Source organism: Oncorhynchus keta, chromosome 1, assembly GCF_023373465.1.
Source record: "Oncorhynchus keta strain PuntledgeMale-10-30-2019 chromosome 1, Oket_V2, whole genome shotgun sequence".
Taxonomy (NCBI): domain Eukaryota; kingdom Metazoa; phylum Chordata; class Actinopteri; order Salmoniformes; family Salmonidae; genus Oncorhynchus; species Oncorhynchus keta.
The window spans coordinates 26065701-26081184 of NC_068421.1; the positions used below are offsets into that span (position 1 = coordinate 26065701).

The 15484-nt window shown below is 44.2% G+C and overlaps 1 protein-coding gene and 1 non-coding gene across 2 annotated transcripts; both read right to left on the minus strand.

The window, feature by feature from the left end:
- Positions 1–11163: 11163 nt before the first annotated feature.
- On the minus strand, positions 11164–14702 carry LOC118358381 (52 kDa repressor of the inhibitor of the protein kinase-like). The gene is made up of 5 exons (XM_035736192.2): positions 14437–14702; positions 13877–13997; positions 13598–13705; positions 13399–13435; positions 11164–13303 (listed from the first exon to the last, which is right to left on the minus strand). Exons 1-5 carry the CDS (start codon positions 14523–14525, stop codon positions 11400–11402), a joined length of 2259 nt encoding a protein of 752 aa, XP_035592085.1. The 5' UTR covers positions 14526–14702; the 3' UTR covers positions 11164–11399.
- Positions 14703–15380: 678 nt separating this feature from the next.
- Positions 15381–15452, minus strand: trnap-cgg (transfer RNA proline (anticodon CGG)). Its single transcript has one exon. It is a non-coding gene; the product is annotated as a tRNA-Pro (tRNA).
- Between the last annotated feature and the right edge of the window lie 32 nt (positions 15453–15484).

Sequence of the window (15484 nt, forward strand, 5' to 3'; positions counted from 1 at the left end):
GGACAAATCACCCCAAAAATTATGTGAATATCTATATGTGAAATTTCCTAAGATACCAACTTTTTATACAGTTTCTAAATTACACAAACAATTGTCTCCTCCCCCATTGTAGCAGCAATTGACTGTGATGTTCAGTGGCAATTTTAGAATGTAAATCTTGGTAGGGCAAAACAAAAAAGTGGGATGCGTGCACCACCAAGTTAGAAAAGTAGCTGAAATTAAGAGGTGAAAATAGACCAAATTATTAGGGTGAGGCACATTGAACGGCTTTTGGGTCTTATATATATATATATATAAAAAAACACTATTTGACGCATTAAATAAGCTTTTAATTTGACACATCAAATAACACAATTCTATTATAGAATGTTGTGTGTGCTGAAATTGCACCTGCAAGCCAAGCGCCACCCCTACTATCAGTAGCACTGTCAAAGCTGTACCAAACAAGCACACAAACATCACGAATGATGTGTGTACAATACCGCTTTGGTGAAAATAGACCAAATTATTAGGGTGAGGTACATGGGCAACTAACAGTTTAGTATACAACATACACTTAGTACTACTTTCTTAGCTACAGTATACATGTCTTCCTGACATATTACATCATTTATGTAGCAGCATACAATACATTATTGAGGCGAGCAGGACTCACCTTGTGAAGGTGGGTCGGTGGTCCATTGTTATGACAGAGCCAAGTGACTTGGTGTATAGCGAGAATAGGAGAGGGCCTAGAACAGAGCCCTGGGGGACACCAGTGGTGAGAGCGCGTGGTGAGGAGACAGATTCTCGCCACGCCACCTGGTAGGAGCGACCTGTCAGGTAGGACGCAATCCAAGCGTGGGCCGCGCCGGAGATGCCCAACTCGGAGAGGGTGGGCAAATTTTGACGGAAGGGGACGTAGCCAGCGGTCATATTACATATTACATATATACATATATATATACATCATTTATGTAGCAGCATACAATACATTATTGGACTCACCTTGTGAAGGTGGGTCGGTGGTCCATTGTGGGCAAATTTTGTCATCAAGGTCTGGTATTCTCTGGATTTATGGTGGGAAAAAAACACACAGCCACTCCAATGAATAGCAAGCTAACGTTAGTGATTGCTTTGCAATGCTTGTAGTTAGCTACTGATTCCTTCCAAACGACTCATTGTTGAATTTGTGATTTCCAACTTGTTGTGTAATCTTTATGTCCAATGGTCGAAATGTATCATTTATTTTCATTATTTATCTTCAAATGACAAGGATTAAAAAGGATTTGCCAGTAGATTATCGACTTGATTCATGATGATGACTGCTAGTTAAGACTTTGAAAGTAAGATGTTGACATGATCAGTCCAATCATAGCCACTGTACATATTGTAATGACCTGACTAGATCATAAATGAACAATTGTCCAGACAGAGGCTTGAGTTTGCGAATTGACGGTTTATTAAACCAACTTTACACAGGCTACTGTTTGGGCCGTAGCACACGCCAAATAGATGACAGATAACCCACAAGCCAATCGTGACCTTCTCTTGTGAAGCCCAGACGTAAGAGAGAGAGAACAAAGGCTGAACCTGGTCTTAATTTCAATGCTCCACCCCCCTGCTCAACCCCCCTCCACGCCACTCCGCCAGCCACCAGGATGCCCGGCATCAGAACATTCCAGGCATTCCCGTGATTGGCAGATAGCAGGTTGATTGACATGTCGGACCCCGCGAACACCGGGTACTGGTCAGTACAACACAACCACCTCCTAGCCTAACACATAACACACAGCCGTCTGTGCGGGTCGCTACAATATAACATGATTTCATGTCATTTTATCTTTGGCCAATGACCTTGAGCCTTCTTGGAAGGGCACACTATGGCAGGCCCCAAAAGGCTGAAATTTTGGATGCCTACCCTTACTAAGGATTTATGAGTGAGTGACAGAACACTGAGCCAATCCCTGCAAAATGCTCCTATTTCTGCTGGCTCGCCCCACCCCAGAAAGCACTGAGCTAGGCTGAAACACCTGCATTTTGGAGCTGCCTTATTCAAGAAAATAAAAAAGAGACCATGTGTGTATGCAGCTTTATTAACATTGTTTGCAAACTGATATATGACATATATTAATGCCAAAATAACATGCATAACAGGCAAGCCCCCCCAAAAATGTTTGGCAAGTGGCAAGAAAAAGTATGTGAACCCTTTGGAAATACCTGGATTTCTGCATAAATTGGTCATCAAATTTGATTTGATCTTCATCTAGGTCACAACAATAGACACACACAGTCTGCTTAAACTAATAACACACAAACAATTATACGTTTTATACATTTTCATGTCTTTATTGAACACACTGTGTAAACATTCAGAGTGCAGGGTGGTAAACGTATGCAAACCCTTGGATTGAATAACTGGTTGACCCTCCTTTGGCAGCAATAACCTCAATCAAACATTTTCTGTAGTTGCAGATCAGACCTACACAATGGTTAGGAGGAATTTCGGACCATTCCTCTTTACAAAACTGTTTCAGTTCAGCAATATTCCTGGGATGTTTGGTGTGAACTGCTCTCTTGGGTCATGCCACAGCATCTCAATCGGGTTGAGGTCAGGACTCTGACGGGGCCACTCAGAAGGCGTATTTTCTTCTGTTGAAGCCATGATTTACTTATGTGTTTTAGGTCGTTGTCCTATTGCATAACCCAACTTCTGTTGAGCTTCAATCGGCGGAGAGATAGCCTAACATTCTCCTGCAAAATGTCTTGATAAACTTAAGAATTTATTTTTCTGTCGATGATAGCAAGCTGTCCAGGCCCTGTGGCAGCAAAGCAGCCCCAAACTATGATGCTCCCTCCACCATACTTTACAGTTGGGATGAGGTTTTGATGTTGGTGTGCTGTGCCTATTTTTCTCCACATATACTGTTGTGTATTCCTTCCAAACATTTAAACTGTAGTTTCATCTGTCCACAGAATATTTTGCCAGTTGCGCAGTGGAACATCCAGGTGCACTTTTGTAAACTTCAAACTGTTTTTTTTTACACAGCAGTGGCTCCTTCTGTGGTGTCCTCCCATGAACACCATTCTTGTTGAACTATTCCCTCTGCAAGGCAATCAAACAAGCTAAGCGTCAGTATAGAAACAAAGTGGAGTCGCAATTCAACGGCTCAGACACGAGAGGTATGTGGCAGGGTCTACAGTCAATCATGGGCTACAAAAGAAAAAACAGCCCCGTCGCGGACCACGATGTCTTGCTCCCAGACAGACTAAACAACTTTTTTGCTTGCTTTGAGGACAATACAGTGTCACCAACACAGGCCGCTACCAAAACCTGCGGGCTCTCCTTCACTGTAGCCAACGTGAGTAAAACATTTAAACGTGTTAACCCTCGCAGGGCTGCAGGCCCAGACGGCATCCCAGGCCTCGTCCTCAGAGCATGCGCAGACCAGCTGGCTGGTGTGTTTACAGACATATTCAATCAAACCTTATCCCAGTCTGCTGTTCCCACATGCTTCAAGAGGGCCACCATTGTTCCTGTTCCCAAGAAAGCTAAGGTAACTGAGCTAAATGACGACCGCCCTGTAGCACTCACTTCCGCCATCATGAAGTGCTTTGAGAGACTAGTCAAGGACCATATCACCTCCACCCTACCTGACACCCTAGACCCACTCCAATTTTCTTACCACCCCAATAGGTCCACAGACGACGCAATCGCCATCACACTGCACACTGCCCTAACCCAACTGGACAAGAGGAATACCTATGTAAGAATGCTGTTCATCGATTACAGCTCAGCATTTAACACCATAGTACCCTCCAAACTCGTCATTAAGCTCGAGACCCTGGGTTTCGACCCCGCCCTGTGCAGCTGGGTCCTGGACTTCCTGACGGGCTGCCCCCAGGTGGTGAGTGTAGTTAACAACATCTCCACCCCACTGATCCTCAACACTGGGTCCCCACAAGGGTGCGTTCTGAGCCCTCTCCTGTACTCCCTGTTCACCCATGACTGTGCGGCCATACACGCCTCCAACTCAATCATCAAGTTTACGACACTACAGTGGTAGACTTGATTACCAACAACGACGAGACGGCCTACAGGGAGGAAGTGATGGCCCTCGGAGTGTGGTGTCAGGAAAATAACCTCACACTCAATATCAACCAAAACAAAGGAGATGATCGTGGACTTCAGGAAACAGCAGAGGGAGCAGCCCCCTATCTACATTGACGGGACAGTAGTGGAGAGGGTGGAAAGTTTTAAGTTCCTCGGCGTACACATCACGGACAAACTGAAATGGTCCGCCCACACAGAAAGCGTGGTGAAGAAGGCGCAGCAGCGCCTCTTCAACTGTATCACCACCTAGTACGGCAACTGCTCCGCCCATAACCGTAAGGCTCTCCAGGGGGTAGTGAGGTCTGCACAACGCATCACCGGGGGCAAACTACCTGCCCTCCAGGACACCTACACCACCCGATGAAACAGGAAGGCCAAAAAGATCAACAAGGACAACAACCACCCGAGCCACTGCCTGTTCACCCCGCTATCATCCAGAAGGCGAGGTCAGTACAGGTGCATCAAAGTGGGGACCGAGAGACTGAAAAACAGCTTCTATCTCACTAGCCACTTTATATAATGCTTACATACCATACATTACTCATCTCATATGTATATACTGTACGCTATACCATCTACTGCATCTTGCCATCTTGATGTAATGTATCACTAGCCACCTTAAACACTGCCACTTTATATAATGTTTTCATACCCTACATTACTCATCTAATATGTATATACTGTACTCTATACCATTTACTACATCTTGCCTATGCCGTTCGGGCATCACTCATTCATATATTTTTATGTACATATTCGTATTCATTCCTTTACACTTGTGTGTATAAGGTAGTTGTTGTGAAATTGTTAGGTTATATTACTTGTTAGATATTGCTGCATGTTCGGAACTAGAAGCACAAGCATTTCGCTACACTCGCATTAATATCTGCTAACCATGTGTATGTGACAAATACATTTGATTTGATTTAGTGTTTTACGTATCGTAGACTTGTCAACAGATATGTTAGCATGTTCCAGAGATTTCTGTAGCTGACACTAGGATTCTTCTTAACCTCATTGAGCATTATGCACTGTGCTCTTGCAGTCATCTTTGCAGGACGGCCACTCCTTGGGAGAGTAGCAACAGTACTGAACTTTCTCCATTTATAGACAATTTGTCTTACCGTGGACTGATGAACATCATGGCTTTTAGAGTTACTTTTGTAACCCTTTCCAGCTTTATGCAAGTCAACTATTCTTAATCTTGGGTCTTCTGAGATCTCTTTTGTTCGAGGCATGGCAATGCTTCTTGTGAATAGCAATAATAATAATAATATATGCCATTTAGCAGACGCTTTTATCCAAAGCGACTTACAGTCATGTGTGCATACATTCTACGTATGGGTGGTCCCGGGGATCGAACCCACTACCCTGGCGTTACAAGCGCCATGCTCTACCAACTGAGCTACAGAAGGACCACCATAGCAAACTCAAACTCAAATGTTGTGAGTGTTTTTAAAGGACAAGGCAGCTCTAACCAACATCTCCAATCTCGTCTCATTGATTGGACTCCTGGTTAGCTGACTCCTGACTCCAACTATGTTTTGGGGAAGTCATTAGACTTGGGGTTCACATACTTTTTCCAACCTATACTATGAATGTTTAAATGATATATTCAATATAGACAAGAAATATACAATAATTTGTGTGTTATTAAACATAGCACACTATGTTTGTCTATTGTTGTGACTAAGATGAAGATAAGGTCAAATTTGATGACCAATTTATGCAGAAATCCAGGTAATTCCAAAGGGTTCACATACTTTGTCTTGCCACTGTATATTATTATTATTAATTTAGCTAAAAATGGGGTCTCTGCCCCACCTGCCCTGAATGACAGGTGGCCACTCGTGACGTCCAACATCTCTACGTTTGTGGACCACCACATTAAACCAATGGTTGAGAATCTCCCATCTTATGTCAAAGACACCGGTCACATGATCTCATTGATAGAGGGCTTAAGAAGGATATCGGAGGGCACCCTGCTAGCAACTTTTGATGTGAAGAGCTTGAACACTAACAGTTTACACACTGGAGGCTTGCAGGCGCTACAACACTTCCTTCAGCAGAGAGAACCTACCCTTGCTCCATCCAAGGATTGCATCTTGCAACTCACTTAACTGGTATTATTCAAAAACGACTTTGTCTTTGTGTCAGACTTTTACTTTCAAATTCGAGGTGTAGTCATGGGCTCCCATTTTGCCCCTAACTATGGGAACCTGTATGTGGGACAATTTACAAAACAGAGACGCACCACCTACTTTCTAAAATCATCATATGGAAGAGATACATTACATTACATTTACATTTAAGTCATTTAGCATACGCTCTTATCCAGAGCGACTTATGTATTTTTGCTCTGGGAAAGAAGTCAGCAGGAACTAAATTAATTCCAAACTCTGTTAAACGAAAGCTCTGAATATCTCAAATTCACCATGCAGACTGATGAGAGAAGAATGAATTACCTGGACTTATGGATCATCAAAGAGAATGATGCATTACATACAGACTTATACACAAAGCCCACAACACCCTGCTACAGGCGGATAGTATGCATCCACTTCCCCTCAAGAATGGTATACCATATAGCCAGTTATGCGGGGTTAAATTCATTTGTGGCCATCTGTCAGATTTTGACAGCAATGCTAAGAAAATGACAGAAATTCTAAATGAGAGGCTACAAGGACAAAACTCTTCATTCTGCAATGATGAAAATATCTTAAAAACCAAGAGAGTAATTGCTAAAAACTAAACCAAAGAAAAACAACGCAAGTGTTTTGCACTAAGTAGACCAAGTGTTCAGAGAAAATGAAAGCAATCCTTAAAAATCACTTTTTTTTTACTGTACTGTATAAGGATAATGAAATTGTAAGACTGACATGCTCATAACCTGTCATTGGATGCAAAATATTTAATAAATTGGGCATGTAAAGTTATAGTCAAATACTGCATGGAAAATTATATTTACCATCTATTATTATTCAGCACTTCAAAAATAACAGTTTTGAAATGTGTATCTATAATTTTTTGCTACTGGATTAAATGTTAGTAAAAATGACTAAATGGTGAGCCCATCATTCATTATCTGATGTATTGGTGACTAAACAAAACACAAAAAAAGGTTATACTTTTAAATCATCTGGCCATAGAACATTCTTCCAAGCATCTTAATGGTCGATTATGCCTGACGAAAACCAAGCGGTGCATTCCAGAGTAAGAACCTCATACCAACTGTCAAGCATGGTGGCGGTAGTGTGATGGTTTGGGGATGCTTTGCTGCCTCAGGACCTGGACGACTTCCCTTAATAGAAGGAACCATGAAAGCTAGACTTAGATAACAAAGTTTCATGACAAAATTTGCTCACAAAAAGGACCGCTGCGCCACCATCCTGTTCAAGCATTCACAACACAAGGTGAGTCCAAAAATGTATTTTATGCTGCTGCATAAGTTATGTAATATGTCAGGGAGATATGTATACTGTAGCTAAGAAAGTAATACTAAGTTTATGTTGTGTACTAAGCTGTTAGTCACCCATGTGCTTCACCCTACAAAATTGGTCCCTTTCCCCCTCATAACTTAGCCTACTGTTCTGACTTGGTGGTGCACATGTAGCCTATAACCTGTTTTAGAGAAATGTCATCAAAATTGTAAGAGTTTTCATAGTCTGCTTATATGCCCCCTTTATTTATCCTACGGTTTTAAGCTTGGAAAAGAGACTCTTAAACACAGACTTGGACCACACACCCTCTCCACCGAATAGCAGGCAGGGGAAGCAAAATAGGGATTGCTTTGCAAAGCTTGCAGTTAGCAACAGATTCCTTCCAAACCACTCTTTGTTGAATTTGCGATTTCCAACTTGTTGTGTGATGTATGTCCAATGGCCGATGAGCATTGATACATTTGATCTATAATTTCTCTTCATATGACAAGGTATGAACAGGGCTCCGGGCAGCCGAGCGAAAACTCGCCTCCCTGCGGACCTGGCATCCTTTCACTCCCTCCTCTCTACATTTTCCTCCTCTGTCTCTGCTGCTAAAGCCACTTTCTACCACTCTAAATTCCAAGCATCTGCCTCTAACCCTAAGAAGCTCTTTGCCACCTTCTCCTCCCTCCTGAATCCTCCTCCCCCTCCCCCCCCTCCTCCCTCTCTGCAGATGACTTCGTCAACCATTTTGAAAAGAAGGTCGACGACATCCGATCCTCGTTTGCTAAGTCAAACGACACCGCTGGTTCTGCTCACACTGCCCTACCCTGTGCTCTGACCTCTTTCTCCCCTCTCTCTCCAGATGAAATCTTGCGTCTTGTGACGGCCGGCCGCCCAACAACCTGCCCGCTTGACCCTATCCCCTCCTCTCTTCTCCAGACCATTTCCGGAGACCTTCTCCCTTACCTCACCTCGCTCATCAACTCATCCCTGACCGCTGGCTACGTCCCTTCCGTCTTCAAGAGAGGGAGAGTTGCACCCCTTCTGAAAAAACCTACACTCGATCCCTCCGATGTCAACAACTACAGACCAGTATCCCTTCTTTCTTTTCTCTCCAAAACTCTTGAACGTGCCGTCCTTGGCCAGCTCTCCCGCTATCTCTCTCAGAATGACCTTCTTGATCCAAATCAGTCAGGTTTCAAGACTAGTCATTCAACTGAGACTGCTCTTCTCTGTATCACGGAGGCGCTCCGCACTGCTAAAGCTAACTCTCTCTCCTCTGCTCTCATCCTTCTAGACCTATCGGCTGCCTTCGATACTGTGAACCATCAGATCCTCCTCTCCACCCTCTCCGAGTTGGGCATCTCTGGCGCGGCCCACGCTTGGATTGCGTCCTACCTGACAGGTCGCTCCTACCAGGTGGCGTGGCGAGAATCTGTCTCCTCACCACGCGCTCTCACCACTGGTGTCCCCCAGGGCTCTGTTCTAGGCCCTCTCCTATTCTCGCTATACACCAAGTCACTTGGCTCTGTCCGAACCTCACATGGTCTCTCCTATCATTGCTATGCAGACGACACACAATTAATCTTCTCCTTTCCCCCTTCTGATGACCAGGTGGCGAATCGCATCTCTGCATGTCTGGCAGACATATCAGTGTGGATGACGGATCACCACCTCAAGCTGAACCTCGGCAAGACGGAGCTGCTCTTCCTCCCGGGGAAGGACTGCCCGTTCCATGATCTCGCCATCACGGTTGACAACTCCATTGTGTCCTCCTCCCAGAGCGCTAAGAACCTTGGCGTGATCCTGGACAACACCCTGTCGTTCTCAACTAACATCAAGGCGGTGGCCCGTTCCTGTAGGTTCATGCTCTACAACATCCGCAGAGTACGACCCTGCCTCACACAGGAAGCGGCGCAGGTCCTAATCCAGGCACTTGTCATCTCCCGTCTGGATTACTGCAACTCGCTGTTGGCTGGGCTCCCTGCCTGTGCCATTAAACCCCTACAACTCATCCAGAACGCAGCAGCCCGTCTGGTGTTCAACCTTCCCAAGTTCTCTCACGTCACCCCGCTCCTCCGCTCTCTCCACTGGCTTCCAGTTGAAGCTCGCATCCGCTACAAGACCATGGTGCTTGCCTACGGAGCTGTGAGGGGAACGGCACCTCAGTACCTCCAGGCTCTGATCAGGCCCTACACCCAAACAAGGGCACTGCGTTCATCCACCTCTGGCCTGCTCGCCTCCCTACCACTGAGGAAGTACAGTTCCCGCTCAGCCCAGTCAAAACTGTTCGCTGCTCTGGCCCCCAATGGTGGAACAAACTCCCTCACGACGCCAGGACAGCGGAGTCAATCACCACCTTCCGGAGACACCTGAAACCCCACCTCTTTAAGGAATACCTAGGATAGGATAAGTAATCCTTCTCACCCCCCCCCCTAAAAGATTTAGATGCACTATTGTAAAGTGGCTGTTCCACTGGATGTCATAAGGTGAATGCACCAATTTGTAAGTCGCTCTGGATAAGAGCGTCTGCTAAATGACTTAAATGTAAATGTAATGTATGAAAATGATGATGACTGCTTGTCAAGCTTGCTAGCTCAGATTTTGAAAGTACGATGTTGACATGATCAGTTCAATCAAGGCTATGGTAGATTTAACGTGATTTTACATAATTGTATCTTTGGCCAATGACCTTGAACCTTCTTGGATGGGCACTTCTAATGTAAATCTATGACAGCACCCAAGGGGGCTTGAACTTTCAAGCTATCCCTGTAGATTTTGCAGTGACGCAGTCCCCATGAGTGAGAGAACACTGAGCCAATCACGGCGCAACTAGAGAAGATTACCAACCCCTATGCTCTGTATTTTCCGCTGGCTGACCCTCCATCACAGAAAACACTGAGCTAGACTGAAACACCTGCATTTTGGAGTTGCATTATTTAAGAAAAGCAAGAAAGACCATGTGTGTATGCAGCTTTATAATGAAAATATATATATTTTTTTACATTGTTTGTTTGCAAACTGATATGTGACACATATTAATGCCAAAATAACATGCAAAAGAGCAACAACAACAAAATGATTGAGGCCTTGTTCTGGGCTCTGTGGGATGTCATACATACCAAACAGAAACAGCTATCAAATAGAGCCACATGCACACTCTCCCCCAATTAAGTGATGACATACTAAAGCACCATATTAAGGTTGTTGTTCCCAAGACATATTACAAAGTCTAGTTATTATCAGAATTATTTCCAACAGGTAATTTTGCACCACAATAATGTTGAACTATTTACCATCAAGTAATAACGTAGCCTACAGTAAAATTGCAACATTATACGATTATAGTATATTGGTATCATCTTCCCTCCAATGTGGAAGGTCATGGGCAGATCACAGTAACTGGTAGACTTGTGCTTGTGGCACAAAGGAGGGACATTGTATAACCTTTTTTGTAAAGTTGTCATAAAACAGACTGGCAAATAATGGTGACAAATACATATTTCCCCTCCAAAATTATAGTGGTAGGCTATAGTTAATTGCCTATAGTCCTAATTCAACATAAATGTATATGACGAATTCCCATAAAATAAAGAGCTTTATCATTCAAGACACCAAGTGGCATTTAATTAGAACAAAACAAAATATTTAAAAAATGTTTAATGGCAATATTCTTAAGGTACAGAGCAATATTAATGATCAAAATGTTACACAATTATTCCCAAAAAACCTTGTCTAGGTCATATTTTACAGTTACCATTTTCATGAAACTATCAGACTAAAGCTATAATATAACAGCGAGACATCATTTGAATGTAATTTTAATTGGATTTTTGTACCCTTTATACAGAAAAAAACTCCACAAGTTCAAACTTAATATGCTATATCACCACAGTGCTGATCTCAGACTCTGGCTCGGGTTCAGGCTCATCCTCGGGGTACAGTCTGCAGTATTTTTCAACCATGACATCCAGGTCATGCTTAACATGAGAGTTTATGTGGAGCACAGCTAGACTCTTGCACCTGTGTTTGATAGGTGTGTCACTGAGATAAGTCTGCAGGCGTTTCCTGGATGTCTCAGAGCTGCCGCTGTCCTCCAGCATCAGAACAGGCAGGGTGGTCAGGACCTTCAGGAAGCAGTTGACGTTGGGGAAGAACTTGACGTCCGACAGCTGAAGTGTCTCGTGGATGGTGGAGGGCAGGCGGACCTCCTTGCTCCGGTGCTTCCATTTGATCTTCCAGCAATGCAGCTCAGCGGGCAGCGTGTCTGGGTTGGGGAGGTCCTTGCGGTACACATCTGCATGGTTCTCCTCTGAGGTGTTGAACTTCATCTGGCCCATGATGGCAGGGACCAGGGACAGGCACTTGAGGGCTTTGAGGTTGCTCTGGGAGAAGATGTCGTCCACTTCATCGATGATGCCGCGGATCACCGGGACCGTCACATACTCCTTGAAGTAAGTCTCTGGCGGGATCTCGCCTGTGTCGGGCGATCGGTGCTTCCGGAGGAACAGACGAGGCACCTTCACCGGGATCTCCATGGTACCCGCCAGATTCACAGCCTCCTCAAACCAAAACTCATGGTAGACCTCGATGTTGTCGAAGACTTCATTCAGAGAGTGCAGGACAGCTGTTAGACTGTTGGCAGCGAAGAACACATCAAGGGCCTCCCCTTGCAGGTTTTTGCCGAAGGCTCGTGTGAAAGAAAGAGCATTTTTCAGGATGACCAAGGTGACAATAAACTCAAAGTCAGCCAGGGTCTCTGCGATCGAGTAGGCGTCCCCAGTCATAGCGTCAGGAAACTTGACGTTCTCATTGTCCCGAATGCAGTCCATGCACAGCAGGAGGGACTCGAGCAGGTCCACAGTCAGTTCAAACACGTTGTGCTGCACTGTCCAGTTAGAGCTGCAGGCCTCCTTCAGCTCGGTTGCCTTCTCATAATTTCCCTGGTGGTAAACAGAGATGGCCTTCTCCAGCTCAGCCTGCAAGGATGGAGACTGCTTAAAGAAGTTGCCAATCTTTCTCAGGGTTGCCATGACAACCTGAACACTGGGGAAGGGAAGGCTGTTGGCCAGGTGTATATTCAGTGCGCAGGTGGAACAAGGCGTGTGCATTGCCATGGGGTACTTTCCCATCAGTCCGACTGCCACAGCTTTCATCTTAGTGGCAAAGGTGCCGGTGGCTACATGGGCCTGGCCACGGCAGTCCTCCATCCTCAGCCCCCACCCGTCTGTCACTTGGGTCTCTAGCCTCTCCACCAGTGAGGCCTCGTCCCCCTCGAACGGCAAAAAGTCCAAGAACTCCTCCCTGAGAGTGTTGGACTGATCTACAAACCGCAGAAAGAGAGGCAGGTGTCTCTCCCCAGCGAACTCCACCAGGTCCCCTGTGACCAGTGAGAAGAAGCGACTCTCTCTCACCTCCATGAGGACCTCCTCTCTGACAGTGCCCTCACAGACGTCTAGGAGCTGGCTCTGCTGGGCCGTGGAGAGGTACTCCACATTCACTGCTGTGGCCTCAAACCGTCTCTTCAGAGCCTCATCTCCAGCATTAATGCGGTACTCCAGTAAGGCCTGGAAATTACTGGGATCTCTCTCCAGTCCTTCTGGGACATTGGTCTCCAATGGGATGTTCTGCTTTCCTAGCATGAAAATAATCTCAAATAGAGACCTCAGGTAATCTCGGAACTCCTTCTCCTCTGGGGACAGCTTGATTTCCTCCTCAGTGGCATCTTGACCCTCAGTTGCCTCAATGTCTTTCTTTGAGTGGAGCTGTTCAATGGAGGATGCCACTGCAAGGAAACAAAAAAATGAAATTCGATATAAGCTTATGTTTAAAAGGTGTATGGATACAACAATACTTTTAAACAAAAACAATGCAACTTACATCTTCTCTCTTTAATTCTCCTTATGTCTTCTTCAGTCTGTTAAAACAATTATTTGAAACATAAGACAATGTAACTATGTTAACTATTACATTGAAAACAGACCTAAAGAAATATAGCCAGTAGTAGTTAACATACATTTTCCTTTTTGAAGCAACACAAGGATATAAAGTTCTAGTAAAAAAATAAGCGATATTATACCAATTCTTTGATCCGCTTGCGATGTCTGCTATGAGGATTTTTGAGGTGGCTTGTTAAATCAAATATGGTTGGAATAGCAGTATCCTTCAGTACTGTTCTGTAAGGGCTCTGAAAAACAATAATGAAGACAAAAACAAGTTATTCAAATACATGAATAATAAAACACACAGCTCAAGACCTCTCAAATGTAAGATTATGATCATCTCTAAAAAGACAGATTGTTCAGTGAGGTAGACATGTTTCAAACAAAGACCTTTGTGGTTTGACATATGCACTTACTGTTTTACAAACCATAGCCGGGTCAAAGTGTTTGGCACACAGTCTGTAGTGTTTATTGAGTTGGTCTGATGTTTTCGCCTCCAGATCCGCCCGTCGACAGTTCTCAACCCAGAGCCTACATCTGAACAAACCAGAATAGGAGGAGTTAGGTGGATTTTTTAAATTGGCCTAGTTACCTGTAAACTATTCGTTTTAAAGAATCATGGTCCAGACTGATTCATTTATTATTTAGGTGTGTTAGTGCTGGGGTGGTACCTAATGTATATATGTCCCAAAGTTTCAATAGAGGTACGATGGATTTACACCACAAATGCCATGGTGGCTAACTTATCCTTGCAACTCAGCTACAGGCGAATGTCAGCACTGTAAGCTACACACACCACTTGGCTCGCTGCAAGTGAGCTGGCTAGCTAGCTAGTTTCCACATACGAAAGTTAGCTATGATGACTAGCGTGCTACTGAACACAACATAGCTACATTTAGCAAGCAAGCTATCGTATAACTAGTTACTCCCCGAGAAAGGTAAGGGTTCATATTGTGACGATCAGACTTTGTCATACCTTTCTGGATCTCTTGGAAACCTGAAAAAAGCCAAATCGGATTGAGTGCTCTTCCTGGTACAATTTGGAGCCGCGCAAAAATTGGGCATTGTGCATAAACGTCTATTCAATTTCAAATGAATTTAGTATTCAGACATATGCTTTGCGTTTGAATAATGTATATTACACAAGCTAGCTAGCTACCTGTTACTTTGAAATTAACCTAAAAGGCGCGCAACAGTGCTAAGGGTGGCCTGGAGGATTTGAGAAAGAGGAAACCGAACTGCTTCCGTTCAACAAATAATGTACGTCACAATGATGTCTTGTCACGTGCTCATTTGTGTTATCTCTATGCACAGATCCAGGATCAGCTCTAACTAACAACCATTACACATTTACATTGTACGGGTTAAAAGAAAAGCGTACCTCGGATCAGTGTAAAACCCGTGAATAGAGACTTCTAGATGACTGTGCGTCTTCTACGTTACACTAACGATTTCGTTACACTCGTGTAGAGGTACCCCAAATTTGCAAAAATATAGCTAGTTTGTCATGGCAATTGGACATATAGGAAATATAGTCAACTTTAAACGGCTACGGTTCGGATTCATGAAAAAAAAAACACGAATGTACTTATAAACGAGCGTGAATAAAGACAAAACACATGCTTCATCTGGCTCGTTGGTCTAGGGTGCGAGAGGTCTCGGGTTCAAATCCGGACGAGCCCTCTTTTTATGTCTAAAAGTAAATATGTCAACGTTGTGGATGGAAACATGGTGAATTCGCTATAAATGTGCATGAGTTAGACCCAGCAAAAATAGAACTCACTGGGTCATAGAGTTATTGTTCAATCTTTGTTATATTCTATGTAGTTGCACCAAATATACCACTTTTCACTACGTTGTTGCCATGTTACAGCATTCAATTACTTGTGTCTTAGCATTACTCTTTAAATTTAAAATGACGGGCTCGTCCGGGATTTGAACCCGGGACCTCTCGCACCCGAAGCGAGAATCATACCCCTAGACCAACGAGCCACAACGTAAAATAAGCTGATCTATATGATTAT